The 27,965-nt window shown below is 38.5% G+C and overlaps 1 protein-coding gene across 8 annotated transcripts in view; it reads left to right on the top strand.

Annotated features, from left to right (window-relative positions):
- LOC137265941 (Kv channel-interacting protein 4-like) overlaps positions 1-27,965 on the top strand; it is a 435,955-nt gene that overhangs the window by 334,659 nt on the left and 73,331 nt on the right. Inside the window, exon 1 of one of the 8 annotated variants that reach the window (XM_067801423.1) lies at positions 22,684-23,461. The exons of the other annotated variants lie outside the window; for them this stretch is intronic. Within the exon in view, the coding sequence (XP_067657524.1) occupies positions 23,428-23,461 (34 nt within the window). The 5' untranslated portion in view covers positions 22,684-23,427. Of the gene's footprint in view, positions 1-22,683; positions 23,462-27,965 lie in introns of those variants that run through there. 8 annotated transcript variants of the gene reach the window in all.

Below are 27,965 nucleotides of genomic sequence, written 5' to 3'. Positions count from 1 at the left end.
CACGGTATGTCAGGAATTGTAAGTTTCTGTCCCATCTCGTTACACCCCTTTATAAGGTGTCTCATCCTGATGGACTTAATGTTTGAACATCTGACTTATTTGATTTCATTCATATCTGATTTGTTGAGCATGTTTTGTGTTTCCAATTATATTTGAAACTTTGTTAGCTCGTACACTGGTATCAGGCCATACCCTAAACTTGAGTGAGTGAGTAAGTTTAGTTTTACACTTCTTTTAGCAATATTCCAGCAATTTAATGACAGAGAGCACCAGAAATGGGCTTCACACATTTTATCCATGTGGAAAATCAAACCCTGATCTTTGGCCCGATGAATGAATGCTGTAACCACTAGGCAACCCCAACCACCCCTGTTTGAAAGACAAAATGTTTGCTCTGCCACCACATTTTCTGTAGTGAAGTAGTGGTTTGGCCAACCTCATTTTAAACACGAGGTGACTGCATGATAATGGTTTAGGACAAAACTATGCTATTTTCTCTACCCATTGGGGGGAGGGGCAGAAAACTTGTGGATACTCTACTTATTGGGGGTAGAAAACTTATGGATACTCTACCTATTGGGGGCAGAAAACTTGTGGATACTCTACCCATTGGAGGTAGAAAACATGTGGATACTCTACTTATTGGGGGTAGAAAACTTATGGATACTCTACCTATTGGGGGCAGATAATTGTGGATACTCTACCCATTGGGGGTAGAAAACTTGTGGATACTCTACCCATTTGGGCTCAGAAAACTTGTGGATACTCTACCCATTGGGGGCAGAAAACTTGTGGATACTCTACCCATTGGGGGCAGAAAACTTGTGGATACTCTACCCATTTGGGGCAGAAAACTTGTGGATACTCTACCTATTGGGGGCAGAAAACTTGTGGATACTCTACCCATTGGGGGCAGAAAACTTGTGGATACTCTGCTCATTGGGGGTAGAAAACTTGTGGATACTCTACCCATTGGGGGTAGAAAATTTGTGGATACTCTACCCATTGGGGGTAGAAAGCCTGTGGATACTCTACCCATTGGGGGCAGAAAACTTTTGGATACTCTACTTATTGGGGGTAGAAAACTTGTGGATACTCTACCCATTGGGGGTAGAAAACTTGTGGATATGCCTTCAAAATCAAATCAGTACAGTGTCCTGTAATGGAAACTCTCGAACAACGCTCATTGATGGGCTGCTCCGTCTTCATGTGAAGAGACAACTGATGTTTTGATCATTTTAAAATGCCCCTTAAGTGGGCAATTTCAGTTTAAATTAGTCATTTTATTACAGCCACAATGTACAATTATCTGAAATTTCCTTCAACAATGAGTAGGATTTAAATTGATGATCTGCATAAAGTTGATTCAGGTAACTTGAAACTTTGGACAAGTGGATTGCTGAGCTGAGTTAACCAACAGGGGATGTTCCATGTTCCTGGGTTTTTTTTGTGAATTGCAGTTTCTGCTTATCAGACCACAAGGATCATCAGAATACAGCCTCTGGAGGCTGTGACAAGTTGTTGTTACTGCGTTGGTTGTATCAGAGGAGAACAGATCCATCGGTTGACTACTGCTGGCTTGATGATGTGAAATGGTGTCACTACGGTACAGCCATGCCACAGGAATATCCACAGTGGCCGTGGTATCTGACGGCAATAGGTTGCTAAAAGCCTCAGTTGAGCAACAGACAATGTGGTTTTGTTAGCTTGCCAAGGATTGCTCTTCCAAGTCCACTGACTGTGGCATCATTACCCTCCTCCCGGACAGCCTTGTGCCTGCTAGTGTAGAGACACAATTGTTTTTGTGTTTTCAGAGACCATTGGATACATTGTTACATGATCGCTGAAGTTTGGGGAAACTCTGGTTGGTTGTGAATGCTGACTGACATCATGGTATTAGGAATTGGCTACTACCCTGACACACTGACATGGATTCAAAGACAGATCATTTAACGGACTTTGATGGCAGTTATCATCACATGATTGATAAGACATGTTTTTCCTTTTCCTGACTGTGAACACCATGATGTTGTTAACAAAACTCTACATTAAAAGCGTTTTCACTGACAATTACTATGTATTGTGTATGTGCCACCTTGATATTAGACCAAACTACGAGAACAGTTGGGTAGCTGTGGTTAAAGTGTTCACGCAACACAGCAAAGACCCATGGGTACAGTGTGTGAAGACCACTGTGATCTTGCTTCAGTTTTGCACAATGGAGCAAAAGATCACTCCTCTCCTCTCCTCTCCTGACTTTTCTCTCCTCTCATTTCCTCTTCTGATCTCTCCTCTCCATCCCTTTGTCTCCTCTCCTTTCTTCTATGTGCCACTATTCTCTGCTCTGCTTTTTTCCACTCCGCTCCACTCCACTTTTCTCCACTCACTCACTACATTACGAAGGGAGATCATTTGAACAGACATATAGTACAGGTCATGCAGCTCACAATAGCACATTGAAACTATGCTTGTTGTGTTAACTTCAAAATAATACATGTTTGGTTATATAAAGGCCGTGATGAAAGTACACCCACACAAATGATGACAACCGCATGTAAAATGATCATATGAACAACAGACTCAGGAACAATTCGAAAATTGGTCTGCGATGTACTAGGAGACAGTGTAGATGTAAATAGACTGCAACAGGTTTTTGTGTTACCAGTTACCAGGGAAAATCATCCAAGTTATCATCTGGGGACACTGAACTGATGGACAGAAAATAGTCTTCATGAAAACACTAAAATTCCAAGGTCCACAAATTTGCATGATTCAAGTACTCAGTTTCTTTTTGCATGATCAGAGTCTTTTGTAACCAACTGGTAAAAATCCTGATATTTGGATCTGAATCCAAGTGTGTTCAATGAATCAAGTCCTGCATCTGTGTTAAAGTGAACTCATCATTTTAAACAGTCCTAGAGTGTGATAGAGGTAAATTTTCAAGATCGTATTGATAATATGTGTCTCTTAAATAATAAGTACACACCATATGTAGGAGCATGTAGAGACTTACAAGAGTTCCAGCACTTCCACCAACCATTAAGGCTTGCACACTTCACTAATCTCCCCCAGTCACCAGGGCAACTGTTTTCTTACATGGAGCATGTACAGTTTATGTGTTTGTCAATCTAATGTTGTGGTTTATCACCAGCTTCCTGCTTAACCTGCAAGACATGTTTACCTTTATGATGATTGTTATTATCCAAGACTTGGTTTGATGGCGTGTCGGCTCACTCCGGGGTTGCATATTGAAGAGTGTTACCCTGGCCACCGATTACACTTGCTAGATTGGGTCACTGTGACCCAGGCCTGGACACTTCCTGCAAGAACATTGTCTGCCGTGCTGGCTGCATTTTTCCAAACAACTAGTGATTATGGCACAATCGATACTCCATAATTTCTGATTACGTACTGGGTAGATCTCTGGTCTGGTCAGGGAGGTGGTAGTTCTGGGATGGAACGGAAATAGTTTGAGATATCTGAGTAATTTCACACTGAACTTATCACTTTGGAAATATTTTCTTGAATTAATGCCTGAAAATATTTTTTTATGGAATTACTAAAACTGGGATTTATGAGATTAAATCCTGGTTTAATTTGGTTTTCAGTTTTGTAATTCATCAAATGAAGTCATATTTCAGTTTTTGTTCTTGTTCATAGAATATAATGACCATTTCTGAAGATGAATGCAAGTTTCTCTTTCCATGTTTGTAATTTCTTTACATATCAGATCTTTCACAGTTATACTTTAAACAAGAGCAGATCTCAAGGCTATTGGTCTATTTACTTTGAGATGATTCTGAAATATCAATTAATCATCCGCCCCTAATTAGTGTGTCTGTGTGTTAGTGTACCGGATGGCCATGTTGAGTCAACACATGCACGGAGCCAGTGCCTGAAGGGTGATACAAGAAGCATAGTTAGGTGCCAATGACCAATATTGACATTGCTTCAATAACAGCACTTTCCACACATAAGTACCAACGCTGTACAACATAATGACACTCTATCAATGTGCTGTGTCGTCCGTGTTCTACTAATTACTGTTTACTTTCATGTATCAGATAAGAATCGTGTAACTTCCAATTAGTTCTGACAAAATGGTTTGAGAGATGATCTTAATGTTAAGATAGTGTGAGAAAACAAATTGTATTCAATGGGTGAGTGAGTGAGTGTTGTTTGTTCTCACATTTATTAATATCCCAGCAACACAGTTCCCACCACTGTGGGAAGCACCAGCGACTGGGAAAGGCAGGGGCCATGGGCCATTTTGCACATAACAATGAAATATGGCCCAGTAACATTTTGAAGCTTACTATTGATACAAGGGCAGTGGTCCTTTCTAAATTCAGAAAATGGCTAATAATCATGAAACTGGCCCATTGTCAAAGTTCTCTTTCCCAATCCCTGAACCACAGAAAGATACTTCAGATATAGTGCCCATGTTGAGAACTGGACTTTTGGTCTTTTGTGTGACATGTGAATTCAAGCAGGTCACCCCACTGGTATCAAACACCAGGCCAACAAAGTATTAAAGAGAATTACCATATTCATGTGATGTTGTAAGATGATAATTGCTGTTATTATGACTTTTCCTAGAAATAATCTTGGTCCCCAACTCAAAAATGGTAGTCATTTATACTGACATATGTATCAAGAGGAACACGACCTAGGCCCTTATGCTTGAAACGTTCATCGCCCTAAAAGTCTTAATTTTGATCATAGTCAACGTGTTAAGATTGGGTTTAAGAAGTTTGTATAGCTACGAACATTTAAAGAATAGCTAGCCTGGTACCAGGGCTGTCCTACTGCCAGTGTCAAATAGTTTTGGAATATGCTCTGTCCAAGGACGGGCTTTCCCAACATGTGACCAGTGAGTCCTGCACAAACAGCCAGTTCCAAAATCTGAAACAATAAAAAATCAACAAATGATATAGTTCAAACAAAGTTACAGGCTGTTCATCTTGACCAGATCAAGTGAATACTAATGCATTGTGTGACCTAGTCACAACTGGTCAGGTCTGTTACTGTGAAGGGGTGTGTCCTTGTCAGCTGATTGTTAGCATGTCTGAAAATTCGACACAAAGTTGCCATTTGATGTGTCAGTATCAGGAAATCATCAGCAATATCCTAAGAAGCTACAGATAGCTTAATGTATGTGATGTATGCAAGCTTCACATGAACCCAATATTAATAGCACTCTCCCCAATTTAATGAAGTTAAACTCAAACTGCCATTTATGCCATTTTGACCTCCAGGGTCATGCATGTGTAGAGTAGTTCAGGTGAACAAACCCTAAATTTATTTTTCAAATCTTTCCCATGACCAAAAGGACAACCTTACTTATTTAACAGACTGCCTTTCACAAAAATATACTGTCAAGGATGGTGGGATGGGCTATATGTTATACACTGATAGGGATACATACCATTCATGTGGCTGTGCAATAATTTGTCTTATCCAGAATTGGACTAGTGCAGGGAGTGATGGGGCAACCTGGTGATTGAAGCATTCACTCGCAATGCCAGACCCAGGTTCGATTCCACGCAGGGGCACAATGTGTGAAGCCCATTTTTGGTACCCCCAGCCATGATATAGCTGGAATATTGCTGAAAGCAGCATAAAACTAAACTCACTCACTCACTGGAATACTGCTTTGGTCAAGAGGAATGTAAATAGTATTGGAATGTTGTCCTGGTGTGTTGAGTTGTAACTTGAAGGTGTGGAGGGCTCAGCATCTCTGGAATGAAAACACTTGTCAACATGATGGATGCTTCACAACGAATGGTGTTAGAAAAAGACCCAGGTAAAGTGTAGTGTTCATCAAGCAAACTGCGTTAAAAACTTTAAGAAGTCTGTACATCATCTGCTGTGGGAATTCATGGAGATATGGAGGTTAAATGATGTGAAAAAGCTGTATATCTATCATATGCTCCGCAAACAGTTCCTACTGTTTTTGTGACATTTGAAATAAAAAACCAAGTTCCCTAGTTGAATTGAAACATGAAAATGCCAACAAATTTCCACAGCTTTAGACAGAAACATGTGACGAAGTGTATGATTCATTGGAAAGTTATCCAAGTACAAAACCAAAACCTTGGGGTAACAGACTGTGTCCTTGAAATATCTATAAAAAGTTTCATTGTCGTTTTTTACGGTTGTTTGTGAGTTCCACTGCACAGGAAACTACAGCTATCAGGAAGGTTTATTGCCTAATTCTGGGTTCTTGTTGCTGAGTTATCTCCCTTGGGGACTCTTCCTCACGATGGTTGATGGGATAGCTATGTTGGTTCACAAGAGTGTCCATGTTTGCTATCAAACAGTCTGACAGGACTGTAGATCGTGCTTCTAACCGATATACCATCAGCCATTTTATTAATATTGTGTAATAGCTGGAAAATGGTTATGAAAACGTGGTGTTGTCTTAGATAAGGAAGTTTATTGCTCCTTGCATCAGTATTTTCCCAAAGGGTTGTTTGGATGGTTATTCTCAGACCTGATTGAAATTGTTGGTTCAAGAGAGGCTTTGCAGCCATGCTGTTTCTTTTGTGTTTTTGATACAATCCTATTACAGCCCCCTCTGTTTCTGTGGAATGGTCAGGTAGCCTAATGGCTGAAGACCCAAGTTCAATTCCCCTCATAGGTATATTGTGTGAAGCACATTCATGGTGTCCCCCACAGCTGTATTGCTGGAATATTGCTGAAAGCAGCATAAAGCCATACTCGTTCACTGTGTCATGTCAAGAGTCACTGGTGCTCATACTGTTAACCACTGGGTTACCCAAGATGACAGCTGATGGTCAAGTGGCTCAAGCAGGATGCATTGTTTATGGCAGTCAAAGTGAACATGTTGGATTCCCTGGGGATGGTGTTACCCTGGGCCTAGATTCTAGAAGTCGGCTTAGCTGAGACAGTTTTAAGTTAATGTTAATGTATGGCACTTACAACTATCTTCGCTCGAAGAGAGTTTCTAATATCTAGACTCTGGAGTAAATAGTACATCTTGGAAACATCACAGTGTTATATTGGTGTTCACATAGCTGTCATGAAGCCATGTTAAGCGGCCTTTGCACAGCAAACTAATCTTTGACAATACATGGTGTTGAAATTTTAAAAGTTGTCAAACTTGTGCTTTCACGCATCAAACATGTGTTGTCAAAACTTTTGTGTCATTTGAGCACCACGTCTCTATCGGTGCAGTCATGTGACAATTTCGTCATTTCTGAACAACACGAGTTTGACAAAGCTTCTCATGTCAAACTTCTCATGTCAAAATGTTTATGGAAAAGTTGGTGAGAATAGAGACTAATCCAATTTCTCAACAACAGTTTGACAACTCTGAAACTGTTGTTGTAGGCGAGTTGCTGGAATGTTCACACTCTCAAACCCCAGTTTAAAGACTTTGTCGAACTTAGTTTTGTTGTGTGAAGGTCAGTCTGGTGGACAAGTGTATGGCAATTTTAACCGTGGTATGTAGTGCAGGAACTCGCATGTAAATATGTTAGAACTGATTGAAAGGCAACAGCAGAGGTCACGCCAGGGTTTCCCATCCAACAAGAATGATTCCTGTGCTTTCAGTGATCCTGTAGTTTACAGAGACTTGTTGTTTCATCATGTTGTTTCATCATGTTGTTGTAAGTTTATGCCATATGTTAGTTAATAAAGATATTTATACCCATCTATTAATTACCTTTTCCTTTACCATGAGTTTCAGTCAGTGTATCAAATATTCTCCCAGCAGCCTTTGCCATCTCTTACTATAAAAGGCGACTGAAGGGATCGGGTGTCTACCTTGTAATTTATTAATATTACTGCAGTAAATTTCAGAATTAGTGCATGTTTCAATGTTAGATACCTGGCTGTCTGTCAGTACAAGTTTATTTCATTTCTTTTAAATCTGTCACTTATCAGTCTGCTTGTCTGCCTATCTACATGTGCTTTGCATGCACCATCAAAACCAGCCTGTGTAGGGCTAACATCTGACAAATTTATTACAAAATTGAAGCAAGGACGTACAAGTGCCAATCCAAGTCACCCTTGAAGACAAATCTAAGAATGTGATCTTTCTTTAAAATGCTCAATTACCTTTTCAGCTAAATACATTTAAGAATGAAATGGATCAGCTGGTGTAATCAGCAGGTGCCCCTTGTGTAAGTGTGTGTATGTAAAGATGTTTATAAACAGCATTTCCAGTGCACAAATAATTGGTAGGTGGCAGATGGAGTTCCTCATGTTGGTGCAGGTCTGAGCAACACATCAACAAACATTATCTTGCTTTATAAATCAGTTTGACGGGACTTTGTGGAAAAAACACAATTATGTTTACCTCAGAAGGCTGAGCTGGTCTGGTTGAACACCTTGGTTTACACGGATGTGTATTACAGGGGAAGTTGTTAAAGAGTCTCTGATGAGTCCCTCATGTCTACAGACCCAAGTTTCACCTGAAAATATATACCTTTCATCAGATTGTTAAAACACACCGCCACAGATCTTAGAGATAATTATCTAAATATGTGATAAAAGTGAATATAAAGAAGTTAAGTCCTCTAAACTAACTCATGACCAAGGTAAGAAACTAGAATGTATAAATAAAATTTTTACTGCCTAGTGAGAGCACTTTATGTTGTTTATGAAGCATATGTTGTCTTTACACCTTTCACTTTGTGTGACAAGAATTCACACTAAATATGTATTTTTTTACATAGAATTAGAGCTCCTTTGATTAGAGAAGCTTCTCCTCAGATACTTGAGTCTCCAAGGTGCCTGAGGGTTACTAACCTAGCTTTCCCTTGATGTGATAACTTCACTGGAGCACATAAGAAAGTAGTCATTGAAGAAACAAGGTTGCTGATGATGACTCAGTAAAAAACAACCGACGTCTGCACGTAATCTCCAAAGTTCATGAAGCACTAATCCTGTGAGTAAGTCAGGATTTTCTCAAGCTTAGGCAGACAGTTCTGAACGACAAATATTCACATGGGGATAAAATGCTGACTGAACACTGAATTATACAACTGGTAAAGCTTTTTCTAGATGAAAAAGATGACATGAAAGAAGTATTTTTAGAGCTGAACATTGCTGTAAGCTTTCATTTGATCTGGTCTTTCTGTGTAGGTACATGGAATAAGGGAGGTAACTCCATTTGTCGGCTTTCCTCTTCAAGGTTGTGGGGAGTAAAATCATATTGAACCGACTTGGTTGCCCAGTATCAGTCCATTATTTATTTTACTCATACATGTTCTCAGTTCAGGGCTTTGTCCTAGCTGATGAATGTACAGGAGATGTCAACTTATTTCCAGTGTTACTGTGGTTGATAAATTCTGTTAGAGGCAGCTGTAAATAGTAAAATTGCTTAATCAGAGATCAGCCAAATACACAGGAGAAAGATTACATGTATGCTCATCACTATACTTGAAATGTGTTATGGGTTTACATAGTCAATGCTAATTGGTTACATTAGATTTTAATATATGTTTAATGCACATGTGGACCCAAATCTGTTATCCAGTAATTGTTTACGTAACTCAGCATCCTAGATAATTTATTTATTTTAAATGGGCTATTTGATGATATTTATGTGAATTAGCTAGACACAGCCTGATAAATTGTCTTTGTTAATAAAATTAACTAGTTAATAATTAGTACAAAGAACATTGGATCATTTCATTGCAGATTCTCTTTCATGGTAGTCCCTGCTCATATTTTCGCTCTTATTTGTTAATTATGTCTGAAAGAATGCTGATGTGACATAAAATCTTAACTCACTCGCTCACCCAGGGTTTGAGGAATACTTCCAGGGACTATGCATGGGTATTGGTTTCCTATTTAACGGGTCAGTTGGAAGGTTTGTTGATTAACTCAACAATATTCCAGCTGCATGGTGGCAGTCTTTAAACGATAAAATTGTAGACCAGACATTCTGTTGATCAACATTATTCTGCATTAATTCAGTGGGGTAGCCTAGTCTTTAGAGTGTTTGCTTGTCATGCTGAAGACCCATGTTCAAGTCCCCACATGGGTACAATGTGTGAAACCTATTTCTTATGTCTGCCACCGTGCTGTTGCTGGAATATTGCTAACAGCGGCATAAAACCAAACTCGCTCACTTTTAATTTTGCTAATTCATGCTAATTGACATTTACATTGGCATATGTGTAAAATGCAATGTATTGCATCAAAACTATTATGAAACCTGAAGTGCAAATGCAAATTCTTGTTCATATAAAATTTGTGATAGTTTTGAAAACATCAAAGATGACTATTTTGTGCTAAGAATATGTATTGGTAGCAAGTTTTTGATCAGCAGATGATGCCTGAATGTATATATCGGCAGATATAAAACAAATAATTATAATAACTAGTTTAATTAACTCTGTGATTTTGTATTGTGAGGTCATGCACTCAAACTTACAATACATCAATGCAATTAACTAATACAAAAAGATCAAGTTGCGTTTAATGTCTGCTGAATCTTGCGTGCATGATAGAGTAATGCCATGTCTTATATTGAGTTGGTTTTAATCGCTCATAAACACCAAGGGTCTGTCAACAATGTTGTTTGATGAGAAGATGTGGCTTCTGAGCAGCACGTCACTGTTCTCAATACTCTCCGTATTTGTGAACCTGTAATGCACACAACTTTACATTTCTGCGCAAAATAGTTCTTGTTATGGGCCTCCTGTTCCAGCAGGACCATCAGTGTCGTCGTAACCATGGAAACTGACATAGGTGACAAAGCCGTGGCAGCTCTTTATTCTCGTCACTACATCAGCTTGCTGGACATTATGACCATATCGATCTCTTGCAGCTGATTGACTCGGTCTACGCCGCTACTTGGTGATTTGGAATAAACAAATTCAAGGCAAGGATTCAGTCAGGATATCTATTGGGTCAAATTGTTATTTTGTCGAGGTCAGAATGTCAATATCTGTAGTCTTGCTTAATCTTTCTGTTGATCGTCCCTGATGTCCATAATGCCGCTTCATCTTGGGGAAATATCTATTGTTTTAGAGCACCTTGTCAGGAAAGTTTATTAGTAACATAGTAACAAACCCAGAAGAAATGATAATCACCTATTCGGAAATAAATTTAAACTTGGTGTGTAATTTTAATCAGTTTAGCTTTTCTTCTTTTCCAGAGAACTAGATGTTTAAATTTGCAAATAATGTTGAGTGAGTGTGTCTCCAGGTCAGTCGAGGATGAATAAGACCTCCAATTTCACACCACCATGCACATAAAAATATATTCCAACTCCAAATGCATTACTTCTCTTTTTCTTTTTTAAATATTTCGTCTCTATGGAATCTCACATCACGTTCCTGCACAGAATTAGATTTTGAAAGTGGACTAGTTTTTATGTTCAGTGAGGTTTGTGAAATGTCCTACAGCCTGGAGGTATGAAGATGCCTGCCAAGCAATTTTCTCACAACCTCTCAAAACTGCATTCATTTTATTGAGATTTTAAGTTTTTTTATTGAATTGCCCCAAAAAGGGTATTTTTCATGTAGTTAGTGAGCCGAAGGAGCTTTGAAACTCCTACATCGTTTCCAGAAAATATGAGTTTTCTGTGTTGTTTTTGTTTTCTGTATTAGACTTAGAGGTGAGAATGAGATTGAAGCTCCTGTCAATGGATGAGGAGTAATTTGTTAGGTTCAACTTTACTGTGATGACTCTGATGTTGTGTCAGATGTGATAAAAGCTGTTATTACCCATGCAAGCAAACATTTAGACTGGTCACATTTTGTTAAGTTTCGGTCAGACTGACCAGTTGCGTGTGTCGCAATGTAGCAGCCTTAGACGACATCAACCAGACAACACAGGGGAACCACAGCCTTAACATGAATTATCTCCATGATCTGGAGGAGAGATCATCAGAGAACAGAAGGTTGTTTGAATTGAAGGGTGGCTGCATCATACCAATGCAAGAAGATTGTTTGCTTCATTTTTGTCACCAATACAAGACAGTTGTTTCATTCTTGGTTGTTGCATTCCAGTACCAGAAGGTTGTTTCTCGGCTGCATCATACCAATACCAGAAGGATGTTTGTTTCATTCTTGGCTGTGGCATACCATTACACAGTACAAGATGGTACCTGCCTGTCCTGTGGGTTAAAACAGGTGCTGGTTGGTTAGGAGTTTGTGTACAGTGTCTCAAAGCTAAACAGTGGTACACTGCCTCAGCAGGAAGCACTATGAAACTGGCCTTATCCCAAGCAGTTGAACACACACACACATATTCAGACAATGGAGACCACCACTTGATGTCAGGGGATGAACTCCTACCAGTTTCTGATACACCACAGAGCTGGTTAGATGTAAAACTTACCAGCCCTGTCCAAAATGTACCTGCCCACATAATATCATTATAGACATGTCTAAATTTCAACCCAACCATCGGGGAGGTAAATTTGAGAATCTGGCAGTCAGTGTTGAAGACAACATGTCTCAGGTGGTTGGGCAGGTAGGTATTTCAAACACTGTTAATGTTTAGATACAAGCAAGTAATAATGCATTGTATTTAAGCTCTCCATTTAATTATTCTGCCAAGGGACACTTCTGGAAAAAGAAATGTTCGAAATTTTCTAAAACTAGATAATCAAACAAAGGTTTATAATAGCTAAAAATCATTCACTGGAGAAGCTGGATGTTGTATGTCATATAAAATGTTTATATTGCTTTACCTATTATAGAAAATTTCATGTTTTGAAGCCCTGATTAAGACAATATTCTTGAAATAGCAGATATTTCAACTCTTCTTCACTGTTTCTGTTTCGGTTCTGTCAAACATGACAATGATTTGGGTTTTTTTTAAGTTAATACAGGATATAACTATACAAGTGGGTGTGTGTGTTGTAGATTTGCATTGATAATTTTGCTTGTGTTAAAGAGATACATCTTGTTGAATGAACTGTTTACAAAAGATAGCAACAGCAATCAAAGGGAGACTACTCTGCTCTAGTTAAGACAGTTGTGTGGTGAAGCTCATGCATGTCAGTACCTTGTCTTTTTTTTCGGTCCTTTTCACCTTTTGCAGAAATCCAAAAAGGTTTAATCAAAACATACAGTACCTACCACAGATAAGTGGTTATGTCCCAGAAAGCTCAATGAAAGCTCAACTAAAATGGCACCAAACCCCATGTTCTTCCAACAGCATCAGGGAGGTAGTGCAGTCTTTTGTATATGCCAAAGACCAGGTCCTGCCCGACCCCCAACACGGACAGAATGTGTAAAAGCTATATGTGGCATACTCCCATATCTTGCTTGCTGGAGTATTACTGGAACAGTGATAAAACCAATGTAGAATCATACTGACTCACTCACACTGATGGCTTAGAACTATTTACGCCGACATATAGCTGGAATATTGCTGAGTGTGACGTAAAACTAAACTCACTCACTCACTCACTTAGAACACTTGAAACACAAATATACATCTGTAAATTTATTATACGTGAAGATTGATAGTGGAACTGTCTTGTGCATTTTCATTGTTTAAAAACTTCAATTGTACAATCAACATGGTGATGAATATCAGTGACCACAATGGAAGACTTGGTTATATGTCATCACAGCTGCATACTCCCCAGGGAGCTGGGAATGAGAATCAAGCTGTGACCCACTGACAGGGATAATAATATTGCACTCTCAGTATGCTTTATTGTGTGGATTTGATGCATTATTTAAATGCACATCATTATTATTATCATATCCTATTTCAGAGGATGGGTCGCCATAAACCTTTGGGAACCTATTTGTGTACATGTGTTTCGTAGAAGATAGAATTTGTTGACCATAGTAAATGCAGCGTTCCATCCATGCAGTTCATGTTTCCTTTCATTTTTTCCTGCAAATTTATAAAGTGGTCTATGTATTGATAGTTTTACTTTAAAATCAAATTTACCTATTTTGTTACTGAAAAAAGAAAAATTAACACAGGCAATGTGGTAATTGTATAGCAGTCTTATGCTGAAAATACATTAATTATTAAATATAATCAATAACTGCACGAGAAAGGTAGCCATAACTATATCATGGTTTGAGCTTTTGGAAATAGTTAAAATGGCAATACAAGGGTAGTTAGTTTAATTGCAGCATTATTGGCCATAATGTATCTTTGATGTCACTCACATGGAAATATTGTTGATGTTTTGCTGAAATTATGTCATTTCTGCTCTGAATTTATGGCTTCTGTGTTTTCTGATAATGGTGATTCCTTTCACAATAGCTGTTCATCATTCCCTTGGGATTACCACTTTAACACGATAGTGTGATGTAATCTTGGTGGTTTTCCGCTCACCCACGAGGCAGAAGTCGCTATCATATCGTTTCATCATCTTTTGTCCGTTGCCTTCACAAGACTCACCAAGCAATGTAACCACATTTTGTAAACATAGCGTTTTATCTTCACAAAGCGATTTTAACACTATGAAGTTTTTATCAAATCACAAACACAATATATGTTTTGTCAGAAAATCAATTGTCTCCACCAAGTCTTGAAGATAACTTGAATATTGCTTGGGAAATGTGTGCAGTTATCACATGGGATTTGGACAGAGGATCAACACAAACTCAATTTGGCCGTGTCCTGGGACCCATGCTTTTATATTGACTACAACATTCTTTCTTTGGGCTTTTAACTTTTATTTCAACATTTGAATTGCCAGTGTTATTCCAGCATCTCATAGAGCTGTGACTCTTACATTCAAAACAACCACTTTGTAGCTGATAAAACTGATTTTTTAAAATGACTTCGTTCTTTTTTTAATTTCACTTGAGGTAATCAGTCTGAATCATTGTCCATTTCACTTCATGGACATTTAATACATGTCACTCTACATTGTATAATGGTAAATTTCTTCCCTCAAACTATTTTTATCTTTTACTCTGGGCATTGATGGGCTGTCATTCAGCCCTTGGCTTGACCTGGACTGTGTTATTTACAGTGATTTCTAATATTGCTGGAATATTTTGCTGAAGTGCTGAGGAAAGTTGGGATGAATACGTCAGCTACACCCCTATTCAGATTGAACTAAAATTCCATCGTCAGCCTAAGGATTAAGACATGGAGATGTGTTTGGTCAATCTGTATGATCCAAGTGGCTATTGTGGTTGTGGTGATATGGCTCTAAGATTGGCAGTTGAGAGATGGAGTAAATTAAACGGGCTTCAATCAGAGTGACTGCTAAGTAATGTGAACTGCTCTTGCCAGCAGGTTGATCACTCAGCTCATTCTTGACTGGCAGCTCTTTGTCTTGGGAGGTAGCACCATGATAAAGGGAGGACATTTTCAGGAAACAAATGACCTGCAGCTTCAAGCTGTGTACAGCTGTGCAGGAGACTTGAACTTGCCAAAATACACAGTGGAAGTGTTTGACATACAACAGTCTACAGTGGAAGTCCTCTAAACCGACATTCATTTGGACTGGCAAAAAATGCCTGTATGGACATGCTGGTTTAGTGAACTTTTCTCATTCGTCCACTTCACTGGTCTAACCATCTTGACACTGTGAATGACGGACAGATTGTAATGTGACAATTAATACAAGTGATGTGTCACTCACCAGTTTACCTTTTAACAGGGAACATCAATGATCTAGTGCCAATGGTAATCCACTGTGTTGTAAATACATGTTCAGCCAATCTCCAAATAAACATTAGAGCCGAGATCCCAGTTTGGAGAGTGTTAATCAGGTGGCCTTTGTTGTGCCAAAATACAGAAAAGACTGATATGGAGTAGAGAGCAAATAAATTGTCATAAATTAACTAGCTTCTACCGGGACCAAATTTTAGTGCCAATAGTGAATGCATGATGGATTGGAAGACTGACGGCTTTAGAAGGCACTCATAATATTCCTACCATCTGTAACTCGTGTTACCTTTATTTATGTGCATAAAGCAGCAACAGTTAAAATTCTCTTTAGAAATCAGCGTTTCTACTTTGAATTACTTATAAGTGTCATTATTCTCTTGATGTAGTCATGGAAACAAAAAAGGGGAAAATATTATAATACATGAGTTCCTTTATGTATTTACAAAGTTTCACCCACACTGCAAGACATACCTTGTGAAGAAAAGAATAAAGGAACACTTGTACTTTCATGTGTTCCCTTACTTGTTTTCATGAGTATATATTGTAAGGTGTCATTTTAATTTTGTCGCAGCAAATGTTTAAATTCAGCTATTAAATGTTGTGTTGATGACATGACTGCTAACCTTTCAGAGGACAGACCATCTGCCTGGGAAATGGAAGGAGAGTGGTTTATCTCACATCGAAATACGTTGAAATGTTACTTGTAGCTACCCTGCCTAATGTTCATAAAACAATAAGGGGGTAGCTGGTTTTGTAATAGTGGGGCCCATGTTAAACTATGATGGTGTTTCGTGGGACTTGCACCATAAACCCAATATCAGTACTGACAAGACACACAAGGACACTTGTTACTTTATAATGTCCCAGTAAGTGTATAGTTACCATGAGGTTACAGCCTTGGGTACAAGGTCAATCTTGATGGGCCTAGTTGTTGTGCTGCTAGTCATTCTGTGACAGTTGTAATGATATAGAGATGATTCCTAACCTTCATGCCTGCATTGTTGTATAAACACACATCTATTTGGCACAAATGCTGACCAAACTCACTGTCAGATCTGAATGTGTGCACTTTGTGTCCTGGAGTATTATGTACACATGGATTACACATTTACTCATGGATTGTCAGATGAGAAATATTTCACATGGAGAAGTATCCCCAGTGACAGTAACTCTTCATCTGCCGTGGCAATATTGACACTTGGTCAATACCACACTAATGGTTTCCTGTCTTTTAAGTGTCATGTCCTGATTTCTGCTGTGGATCTGAGTTACTCAAACTAATTCAGGCAATACACCTCTAATTGCTGTTGGTATAACTTCTGTCATACAGGAAGCTACAACCCTGAGCACTGTTGGTATTGCTCCTGCTATCCAGGAAGCTACAACCCTGAGCGCTGTTGGTATTGCTCCTGCTGTCCAGGAAGCTACAACCCTGAGCACTGTTGGTATTGCTCCTGCTATCCAGGAAGCTACAACCCTGAGCACTGTTGGTATTGCTCCTGCTGTCCAGGAAGCTACAACCCTGAGCACTGTTGGTATTGCTCCTGCTGTCCAAGAAGCTACAACACTGAGCGCTGTTGGTATCGCTCTTGCTGTCCAAGAAATTACAACACTGAGCACTGTTGGTATCTCTCCTGCTGTCTATGAAGCTACAATACTGAGCACTGTTGGTATAGCTCCTGCTGTCCAAGAAGTCACAACACTGAGCACAATTGGTTTCACTTTTGTCATCCAGGAAGCTACAACACTTAGCACTGTTGGTATCACTCCTGCTGTCCAGGAAGCTACAACCCTGAGCACTGTTTGTATTGCTCCTGCTGTCCAAGAAGCTACAACACTGAGCGCTGTTGGTATCGCTCCTGCTGTTCAAGAAACTACAACACTGAGCACTGTTGGTATCGCTCCTGCTGTCCAGGAAGCTACAACACTGAGCACTGTTGGTATCGCTCCTGCTGTCCAAGAAGCTACAACACTGAGCACTGTTGGTATCACTTCTGTCATCCAAGAAGCTACAATACTGGGCACTGTTGGTATTGCTCCTGCTGTCCAGGAAGCTACAACACTGAGCACTGTTGGTATCGCTCCTGCTGTCCAGGAAGCACAACCCTGAGCACTGTTGGTATTGTTCCTGCTATCCAGGAAGCTACAACACTGTGCAGCATTGGTATTTGCTTTGGTTATCCAAGAAACTGATCCACACATCCTGTTTTCGGAGGTTGCATGTTAAACAATGTGTCAAAACAGATGGTGTGTCTGTGCGTTGAAAGTTGTATATGAATGCTTGTATTTAGAGGAGCGTTGAAGTAGATGGCGTGTATGTTCCTAGTGAGAGCAAGATCAGTTGGCTTGATTGCTACATTATTCTCTCAACCTTCACCCTAATAATGGTGTGAGTGGTCAAATTTGGAAAGTGTTGAAATGCATCACAAATGTCGTCATCACGTGATTATTAGTTACAAGAAAACATCAGGATAAATAATAAAGTGATGGAGTACAATCCTTAATGTTGTACGTCTGCTTGGCATTATCATGTTCCATAGCCATGGATTTAATACTTGATAATAGTTTACAGTATCAGATTTAACTCAAGAAATTGGATATAGAACAGAAATATGACGTCACTCTGAATGTTTTCCTCTTTGACATTTCCCTTGTTATTAAAAACTGAAGAAGACTGTAAATTTAGTGGTAGCTGAGCTATTTTTGCTTGTTATGAATGTTTTATTGCGTATCTATTTCGATGGTTCACAAGTATGAAGGTGCTTGATGTCAGTTCTGGTAAAATATTCCAATGACATCAATATTACCATTTTTAATTCTTTCTGAAAATATTACATTTATGCCACTGTGAAGCCATACCAGAAGCTAAACCTCTCTAGCCGACACCTTCCTGTTACCCAAAGATGGAGAAACTTGTCTTCACGTTCAGTCAGCTGGGTAAGCATGTCTCTCTCTCTATGCCATACGGACACACACAAGGCTCTTCTTTTAGGGTTGTCTGCCACAGCAACACACACACACACGCATGCACGCACGCACGCACACACACACACACGCACACACATGCACACATACACAACGCACACATCAAATTATCTTCAATCTGTCTTCCATGACACATATCAAGTTCTCTTCTTTCTGTCTGCCACAACACACCAAGCACTCCTCCTTGTGTCTAGTACGTTTTCTCTTTCCCTCTCTCAACTCTAAGCTGATTCAGTCTTCATGATAACAAAGCTACCATTTGTTTATTACCAACATTCACTGATTATCAGATGGTTTATCTATATGTATCACTCACTCACTCACTCACTCACTCATTCGTGTTTGAGATTCCTGAAGATCTGGTGACAATTTAGTGTCTTGGCCCTATCTATTGTATATATCTGTCTTTCAGGTGTCATAACATTCAGGCATATTGATGCATGCTGAAAAAGACATCAAAAGGTTTCTTTACTCCAGGTCTGCAAAGTGTTCCAGGCCAGTGTGATTTAACTATAAGGCTTGTGAGGTGTGCTCATTGCTTTTGGGGTGATGAGGACAGTTGTGCACCACGATGTGTGCAGTTTATGGTTTTGTTCATCGAAGACCGATAAGACCACAGTTATTCTAGTATTACTATTCTGGTATCACTGTTTGACATTCAGCTGTCTACTGCAACATCGCTGCTGATAGCTCTCATTTACATTTTAATGGAAATTCTTAATTTGTGTTAACCTTTACATGATTCTTGGATTCAATTATTGCTCTCTGATCACATAACGCCTCTCACTTGTCTATATGTCAGTGTCCAAATGGATCATGGTGAAGTCATTGTAGGTGATCTGATGTCTTCACTCTCCTTCACACACACACACACACACACACACACACACACACACACACACACACACACACACACTGACTTACTGTCTGTTGTAAAAGAAATAGCAGAGTTGTGTCCTTCTCTTATATAGTTGCAATAATTTCAAGTTATCTTATGAATTGCAGGTGTGGTGGGGTTGCCTAGTGGTTAAAGCATTCGCTCATCACAAGGTTTGTTTCACCACATCGGTACAAAGTGTGAACCCCGTTTCTGGTGTTCCTGGTCATGATGTTGGCAGTGTGTTCCTAAATGCAGTGTAAAGCTAAACTCTCCCACTCTTCACTAATTGCAAAATTTATTAATTTTTTACTTGAACAGAGATACCAAACATTCTCATTTGTCTTGTCTTCACATTCAGTCAACTGGGTAAGCATGTCTCTCTCTCTCTCACACACACACACATACAATACCATACAGACACACAAGGCTCTTTAAGGGTTATCTGCCACAACAACACACATACACACACACATACACATATGCACACATATTATCAAGTTCTCTTCATTCTGTCTTCCACAGCACACCCATCAAGTTCTCTTCATTCTGTCTTCCACAACAACACACAATAACTACTCTCTCTCTTTCTCATTTGTTATGTAATGTGATTAATATATTTTGATTATGAAAAGGTAAAGTGGAGATATTTCTAATAATAAATTCAAACAGTGATGTGAGTGACATTATATCCATTGGCTACATATCTCTCCCTCTCTCTTTCTTTTCTTTCTTTCTCTCTCTCTCTCACACACACATTCTCTTTCTTTCTTTCTCTTTCTTTTGTGTTATTAAGAAGGGTTAATATATCTTGATTACGAAAAGATAAAATGTGGAGATTTACAAAAATATATTCAAACGGCGATATAAGTGATATTAAATCCAGAATTTAAAAATGTATCTAGAATAACCCTGACAAAGAAAAAAATATTGTAAGTTAATAATGAAAATGTTAAAAGAGGAGGGGAAAAAGAGAGCAAGTAATCACCCATGTTGTGTATGAGTGATTTTAATTCCTGTGTTTCAAAAGGTAACTCAAAAACATGTATGCATTATAATTTATAATATCTCTTGAGGAGTATATCAACAGTATTCAATGCAATGGTCATGTGCTCTACATTGTGGCACACTGTGCCTGAACCTGTTGCTAGTTGAGCTACATGACCAGTGTCCTTCCCCTCACTGATGTTCCTGGCAGGAAGGTGTCAAACTATGTACATTGTGGCTTATTGGTGAACCCATCAATACATGATCAACAGCTAGTTTTCAGCAGGGGATATGTCTACAGGGGAGAGAAGTGAGTGTATAAATGTCATATCATCCAACCAATAATACTGATTTTTTGTTGACAAAAAAAAAATGATGCTGTTTGATAGTATACCTCCTTGCTGCTTCAGTGTTTCTCGTTTGTCTCTGTTACAAATGTCCTTTTGGAAAAGTTCATATCCTCTCCATCGAGTCGAGTCTGGTCCATGTTTTGAATCCCACCCTTATTGCTATTTCATTACTAAAAAAAGCAGTCATTACACATGACCATTTTCAAATATCCTCAGATGTATGTAAGTACTCAGATAACTTCAAATGAATCACAGCATGATGTTGATATGTGCTTGACAATGATACAAGAATCTGAAAAGCAAGATTAATGGATATTACCTTTTTTATTGTGAATAGCACAATGTTTCAGAGCATATGCTTCCTCCTTCATCAGGTGATCACTGATGAAGGAGGAAGCATACACTCCGACACGTCGTGTTATTCACAATAAAGAAGTTGACGTCCATAAATATGGCTTTTCCTATGCATTCCACTTCTAAATGACCTTCAAAGATTTGGATACAAGAATCTGTTCTGAAATGTCACATCACCCGAATATAGAAGTTGTTCATCCATAAAGTTTGTCCTCAAATGATGTCTGTTGGAAACTAGTGAGACAAGACTGTCCAGTGTTCCTGGTTTACGTTTAATCATATCTTAAGATTTGCTAGAGTCACAGAAAATTTAAATAATGTGTCTGATCTTCATAGGTTTCTGTACCCTATTTCAGAAAGCTATCATAACACTACAGGTGTCACAAGTCTTAAGTTCCTGTACATTGTATAACAGTAGTAGCGCTATGACATCTTTGTGAAACAGGGCCCTGTCTTCATCTCCCTACTGAAAATTATCTTTATATTAACCCTGATCATGTCATTAATTTGTGTATTTTACCTCCTGCCAGGGGTAAACTGACAGAAAATCTGTGCCAAAAAGTTGTAATTGACCTTCAATTACATTAATTTAATAATGGCGATGATAAAAGTGAGGGAGAAAGAGTTAGTGTAAACAACACTGTGGTTTGTGTCTGTTTGAACCCTTCACTGATAAATCCGTTTTTTGTTCCTGTTGATTAAATGTTCAAAGTTTACAATTCTGCATGAAGTGAGTTAACACAGCGTGCTGTCCATATCTGAAGGAACTGCTCATCTTGGGCAATGAAACATGCAATGGCGGAGAATGACCCAAAAGATCAGCCTAAAATATTGTGGTTACTTCCTGTCAGTAAAAGTGCTGTGAAGGTGGTAAAACTGTTAAACCTCAATTTAACACCTGCTATCTTGTTCCTGTCTTGCTCCTGGGCCATTTATGCAGTTAATCAATCATTACAAGGAAGGAATGCATTGTTGATAGCTGTATCAAGGTAATAAGATACCTACACTCTACCAGAAACCACTTTCATCTGCGTAATGAGGTGCAGGGCATGCGTGACAGCATTCACTGTTTGTTGACAAAAAATACCTGTAAGCTCATTATGAGCATCTAAGCACTCTATAAATATAAGTCCATGCGGAATACTTTTGATGGCAGTTTGACTGTATTGTGTTTCTGAGTCTTTGTGTTAAACCTGACTGACAGAATCAGGGTTCAGTGTTGTATGTGTAGGTATATGTTTACATGTAATAAAGCCTGGTCCAGCACACCCTGCTGAATTGTCAGTATCTTCAGATATGCATCAGGTGAGCGACCACCTTCAGCCTCCTACACAGAGTTTCACCATACATGCGGCAGGCATCGTTTAGAAGGTGGGAATGGTGACACTTGCGACAGGTGTGAGAGTCTCCTCCTCTTCCTCTACATCTAGTCTCAGCGGAGGCTTCCACGACACAACTGTCAGGCGGCAGTCACCCGAGTATTGATTAGTCACGGACGGACATAGCAGGATTCTAGCAGAGGGAGAGAGAAAGAGCAGTGTCAGTAGTGCAACACTGTGGCACTGGGGGACAGCTACCTGGCTGTGTGCTTCATCTCAGCCTGACGCTGCGTCCGAGCCCCCGTCTATGAGCAGCCTAGCTACTGCCAGCTCACCATCCTCAAGCTGGCTTAGTATTGGTGAATGGCGCTGTGGCAGCAGCAGCGATGTACGGGTAAAGCTGTCAGCTGACTCTGGAAGATGCATGTGGAGTAAATCCGACTGAGATAGCTAGCATGGGTAATCTGTGGTCGGGATAACTGTTTACAGCTGTGAGATGTGAGGGGTCCTCATGGACTGTCCAGTGACCAGCATGGTCATTACGGGGACTGCTCGTGTTTAATGTGATCCATCACCTGTACATGACATCCTTTTAATTCTTGCTGACTCTATTAGTAGTGGTAGTTTGTAGGTGTTGTTGATGAAACCCAGGGACAAACAAGTTATTACCATGGCATCGAGGTCACAACAAATTGTCACGGAAGCAAGAGAAGAAATAGTGATCAAGCTTATCATCTGAGGCAAGATTTCATTACCTGAAGTTAACATTTGTAAACTTCACATACAGCTTCTGTTTGAGATGATCTTTGGTATGCTTCAGCTGTAGAAGCAGTTTGGATACACGGATGTACAGACTGGCAGACTGTTTATGTCATATGGTGTGTTAGTGTTGCTTCTCTCCTACCACCGTGTGCTGCAACACTGTTGACCTCCAGCAAATGATCTGCTCCATCTCGTCTTCACCACCATGGGTAATATATACGACAAGGTCCAACTTGGAGGTATTTTTACAACACAATGTTTATTTTATTCAGTTTGTTATGTTGATGAGGCAATAGACGAAAATCAGAACAGTAACTGAAACAGCTTAAGTAACCAGAATGTCTTATTAAGTTAGTATAACTTCATTTCAATTTCTGTTACATTTACTTAAGTTTGTTCACAAAGTGACAGTAAATTTCATAAATGTAAGAAGAGATTTAAAACAAATGTAATGCTTTGTTGAGAAAATTCCTGAGGAAAATGTTCAAGCAATATCCAACATTGTTTTATCAGTTCAAATTGTTCTAACAGTTAATTTAAACCATGATGAAACCCATGAATTGGATTTTTGTGTGACATTTATTCAATGTTAATGATTTGCATGTCTGGAATACATGAATTCTGACAAGCATACTTTGTGTATAGAATGAGATTAGAAGGATGTTTAATCATAGTGACAGAACAAACCCCTGTTGCATCAATCAGGACTGGTGTAGAATCATTGTAACCAAAACGGACAAAATAAACAGGGAAACTTCATCAAGTGTATAAGAGGATCAGATGTTGTCTCATTGCCATCAAACAGTGAAAGGGTGTGATTTTAATAATTTTATGAGTTCTTCCGACTTGAGTTTAAATATTGAGTTAGTATTCTGGGAATGCCAAATTTTCGTCATATTATTGGACTTTATGTTCTGATGTCAGTTCGTTGATTATGAGCACTCTATCTCTCTGGGCCTCCAACTTTGCAGTTTTGTTTATTTATTTGGTGTTGTGTTGAGCATAGCACACAGGACTTAAAGCATGTGATGCCAAGACGAACTCACACATCCCTTCAACATATGTCCGATTAGAGGAAAGGATTACAAGACTATTACATAGTACTAATCGCAATCAGTTGTTTATGTATTTATCCTAGCATTGGAGCATGTTACAGTTTAGGATTTGTATACATTTAAACATCAATAAAATAGTGTTCATATAGAATATGCATAGACAGGTGTATGACAGGTGTATGAAATCATTGTGGAGGTGTTGCATTGAAGTCACAATTTATACATGTGCCTTTTCATACTTAAAACTAGATAGTTAACGGCTGTACAGTTATTTTACATCTATGGACAATGTGAAACACTACGATTAAAAAGTAGAGTCATGACACAATACAAAAATAACCATTAATCTATAGATGAGTTTATACACTGGTATATATATTCAGATATAAATATGAAAAGATTACAGCTTATATCTACCATTTATATATATGCAGCATATTTTGACTACAATCAAATAAGAAAGATGTATTACTATCCTCAGATGCATGACAGCAGAAGTTTGCAATGAACTAAAGAAATGATAATTTGTTTGTAGCCATTTAAAAAAATAAAGCAAGTGTGAAAAATCAGATGGTATACGGATTACATTCCTCCTGGCTCATCAATCCCAGGCAACGTGGCTTCACCAGATAGCAGAATGACATCAATTATACAGGGAGGTTAAGAGTACAGGCAGGGAGAGGATTGGTGAACATGAAGACTTACACTTGTAGCGAGTTCTTAGGAAAGCACTACAGAAATGCCACCACAAACAGGTGATGGATCATCACGGTGTGTTAAACCTGTGATAGGTATATGAAATGGTCTGGAAACCATGATTTCTTACAATGCTTTGAAAGAGGAATATAGTCACTTTATCAGCATGTATGCACAATTTATGGCACAGGAATCATCAGGAAGTTTGGAATATATGCATCTCTTGAGTAGTATGTCAATTATATAACCAACATCCAATTAATTGAAGTATAATGTCATTTTAACTGTATATCATTGATAGCACAATAGACATTCAATTGCTCCTTTTAGTGCCATTTTAGAACTTAGTATGATGAGGATGAAGACTTTTATAGATAAACAACTTCTTTCTAGCAATGGATGCGACATTTCAGTGTAAATCTTTTACTTGATAACGGTGTTAGAATCAACACCGAAAGGTTGCATCCATTGCAAGAAAAAAGTTGTGTACCCATAAAAACCTTCATCCTCAACATTCAATTAATTGAAGTATAAAATCACTTTAACTGTAAATCATTTATAGCTCAATTGACTTTCAAATAATTGAAGTATAATATCACTTTGACTGTATATCACTGATAGCAGAGCAGACAGCCAATTAATTTAAATTTATGCGTCACTTGCACAAAGTCATTTATAGTACAGACAGAAAAATAATTAAAATGTGGTTCACTTGAACAGTACAACTGAAATATGTGTTTCACGTGAACAATGAAATTGAAATATGTGCTTGAGTAGATAAGTAAATTTAAACAAATATATTTGGCACATGAACAATTCAATTGAAATAAGTGTTTCACTTGAACAGTACATTTGAATAAATATGTGCTTGACTAGAAAAGTCTATTGAAATGAATATACAGCACATAGATGATAAACCCAAAACTTGTGCATCACATGGTGCAGTCAAATTGAAGTGAATGGTTCTCTTGAACAGTACAATTGAAATATGTGCTTGAGTATATAGGACAATTGAAATGTATATGCAGCTGATGAACAATAAAATTGAAGTAAGGGCACTTGAACAATATACATAACTAAAGTGTTTGACATGAATAATGAATGTTGTAACTGTCCAGTCCAATATCATGGTCCCCAGATACTTCAGAGTGTTCCAAATAAATGGTCTTCAAGACAGTTCCAGATAGTGTATTGATAATTAATGTGATGTATTAATGAGGCAGTTGGTACCATGGGGTTTCCATGTAAACAGGTTCTGTAGGATGGCATATGTTGAGGGTTTGCTGTGCTCTTCTACCGTGATTGTGCACGAGCACTCTAAACATCTAGTTCTACAATGCTGGACACAACACAAGGACAAGTCTAATCTACAGCAAAATTGTACACTTGCTGTTCCACTCCATTAAGAAGCCGTCTGGTAATATAATTTCCATTTGCTTGTGTAAGAACATTGAATAAAGAAACACACTATCAAGGGTAATGAATGATTGAATTACTGTTTTAGTTCAAGAAGAACGTCAAATAATATGTTTACTTTTGGACAGCCCATGAGCTGAATGGGGAAGCTCTCAACATGGCTAACAGCAAATCACATTACCAAATCTATTTGGGGGTAATATGGGAGACATCTGCACATGGATTTCGGGATGGCTTCTAATGCTTGTCAAAGGAGATTTCTTTATGCAGTATTAACACAATGAACTCTCAAGAAAATTATTCCAACATATCTTGATTTCTTCTGAAAGTCCTTGTGTCCTGGCCAGCACTATCTGTCTATCTAGTTCTGTATGATATTCAGCACGACATGACCTGTTCATTTTTCTCTATATCTAATCATTCCATAACATTTGTACTTTTTCAGCCATTTGTAATTTGTGCATTTTAGATAATAGTTTTGCCTACATTCATTGATTCAGTGATCGTGTTTACAGCGTGTGCTTGCCGAGCTTGCTCCAAGCCTCTGGAGCAGAAAGACGTGTACATATTGCCCCACATCCTCATTTGGAGCATGAGGTTTAGGCATCGAATGCATATTAATGATTCATATTTGTCAAAGTATGAACGATCTTGCACTTAGTTACCAGACTTTATTTCAGTGCAATTTTAATTTTGATCAAATTTTAACTCATTTTAATTCATTATTTAATTCAAAACATCAAATACTTTAGAAATTTTTTTTTTTATTTTCATTGCTTGTTGTATCTTCTCTGAACATTGAGGGATTTTAGTATTTTAGGGATATTTTCACAAAACTGTTCAGTTGTACTTAATGACAGTATCCCAACAAATATTCTTGATACCTGTTGTTGTTTTTTGTTCAGTATGTGGAGAAATGCAAGCTGTCATCTTTCAGAAATAGTTTCTGAATAGTTCATGGGAACTGCTCTGTGCATTATTAGGGAGTCGCACACCTGGAACTTGTTGACAGTTTTGTCATTTCAAAAACGTTTAAGTTGTTCTTTACAATATGCACACCTTCGACTGTTTACTGTTGAGCTTGCACATGCAGAGGAACACCAGATACCATCTTGTCTACAGAGCCACTGTTCACAATGTAGTGTTGTTTCCCTTTCAGGAACACATTGTTAAATCACAGGGTCCCAACTATTGAGTTTCTGTGTTAACATACATGTCATTATCCCTAGGGCATCCCGGCCATTGTGAAAGCCAGTTTACTCATATATCAATATACTTATATACGACCATATATATTAAAATGAAAATATTCAGCCATTCAGCCAGGGAGATATGCATGACAAGGCTCAATATGTATCTTTGTGATTGACATATGCACCTGAATTGTTGGCTATGTTTAATTGCCTAAGAATTGACGTCAGTTGATGTTTGTTGAGATGGAAACTGGTTTGCATATCATGTACATCATGCAGTAAATATGTCCTCAGCCAGCCAGTCAAAGTCAGAATATCATGCAATATGTCAAGTCACTTCTTTTAATATATTTTGCAGCACTCATACATTAAGTATACCACCA

This window comes from Haliotis asinina, chromosome 15, assembly GCF_037392515.1.
Source record: "Haliotis asinina isolate JCU_RB_2024 chromosome 15, JCU_Hal_asi_v2, whole genome shotgun sequence".
NCBI classification, from domain to species: Eukaryota; Metazoa; Mollusca; class Gastropoda; order Lepetellida; family Haliotidae; genus Haliotis; species Haliotis asinina.
The sequence above is the reverse complement of the archived record's forward strand: the minus strand, read 5'-3'. Positions and strand labels throughout refer to the sequence as shown.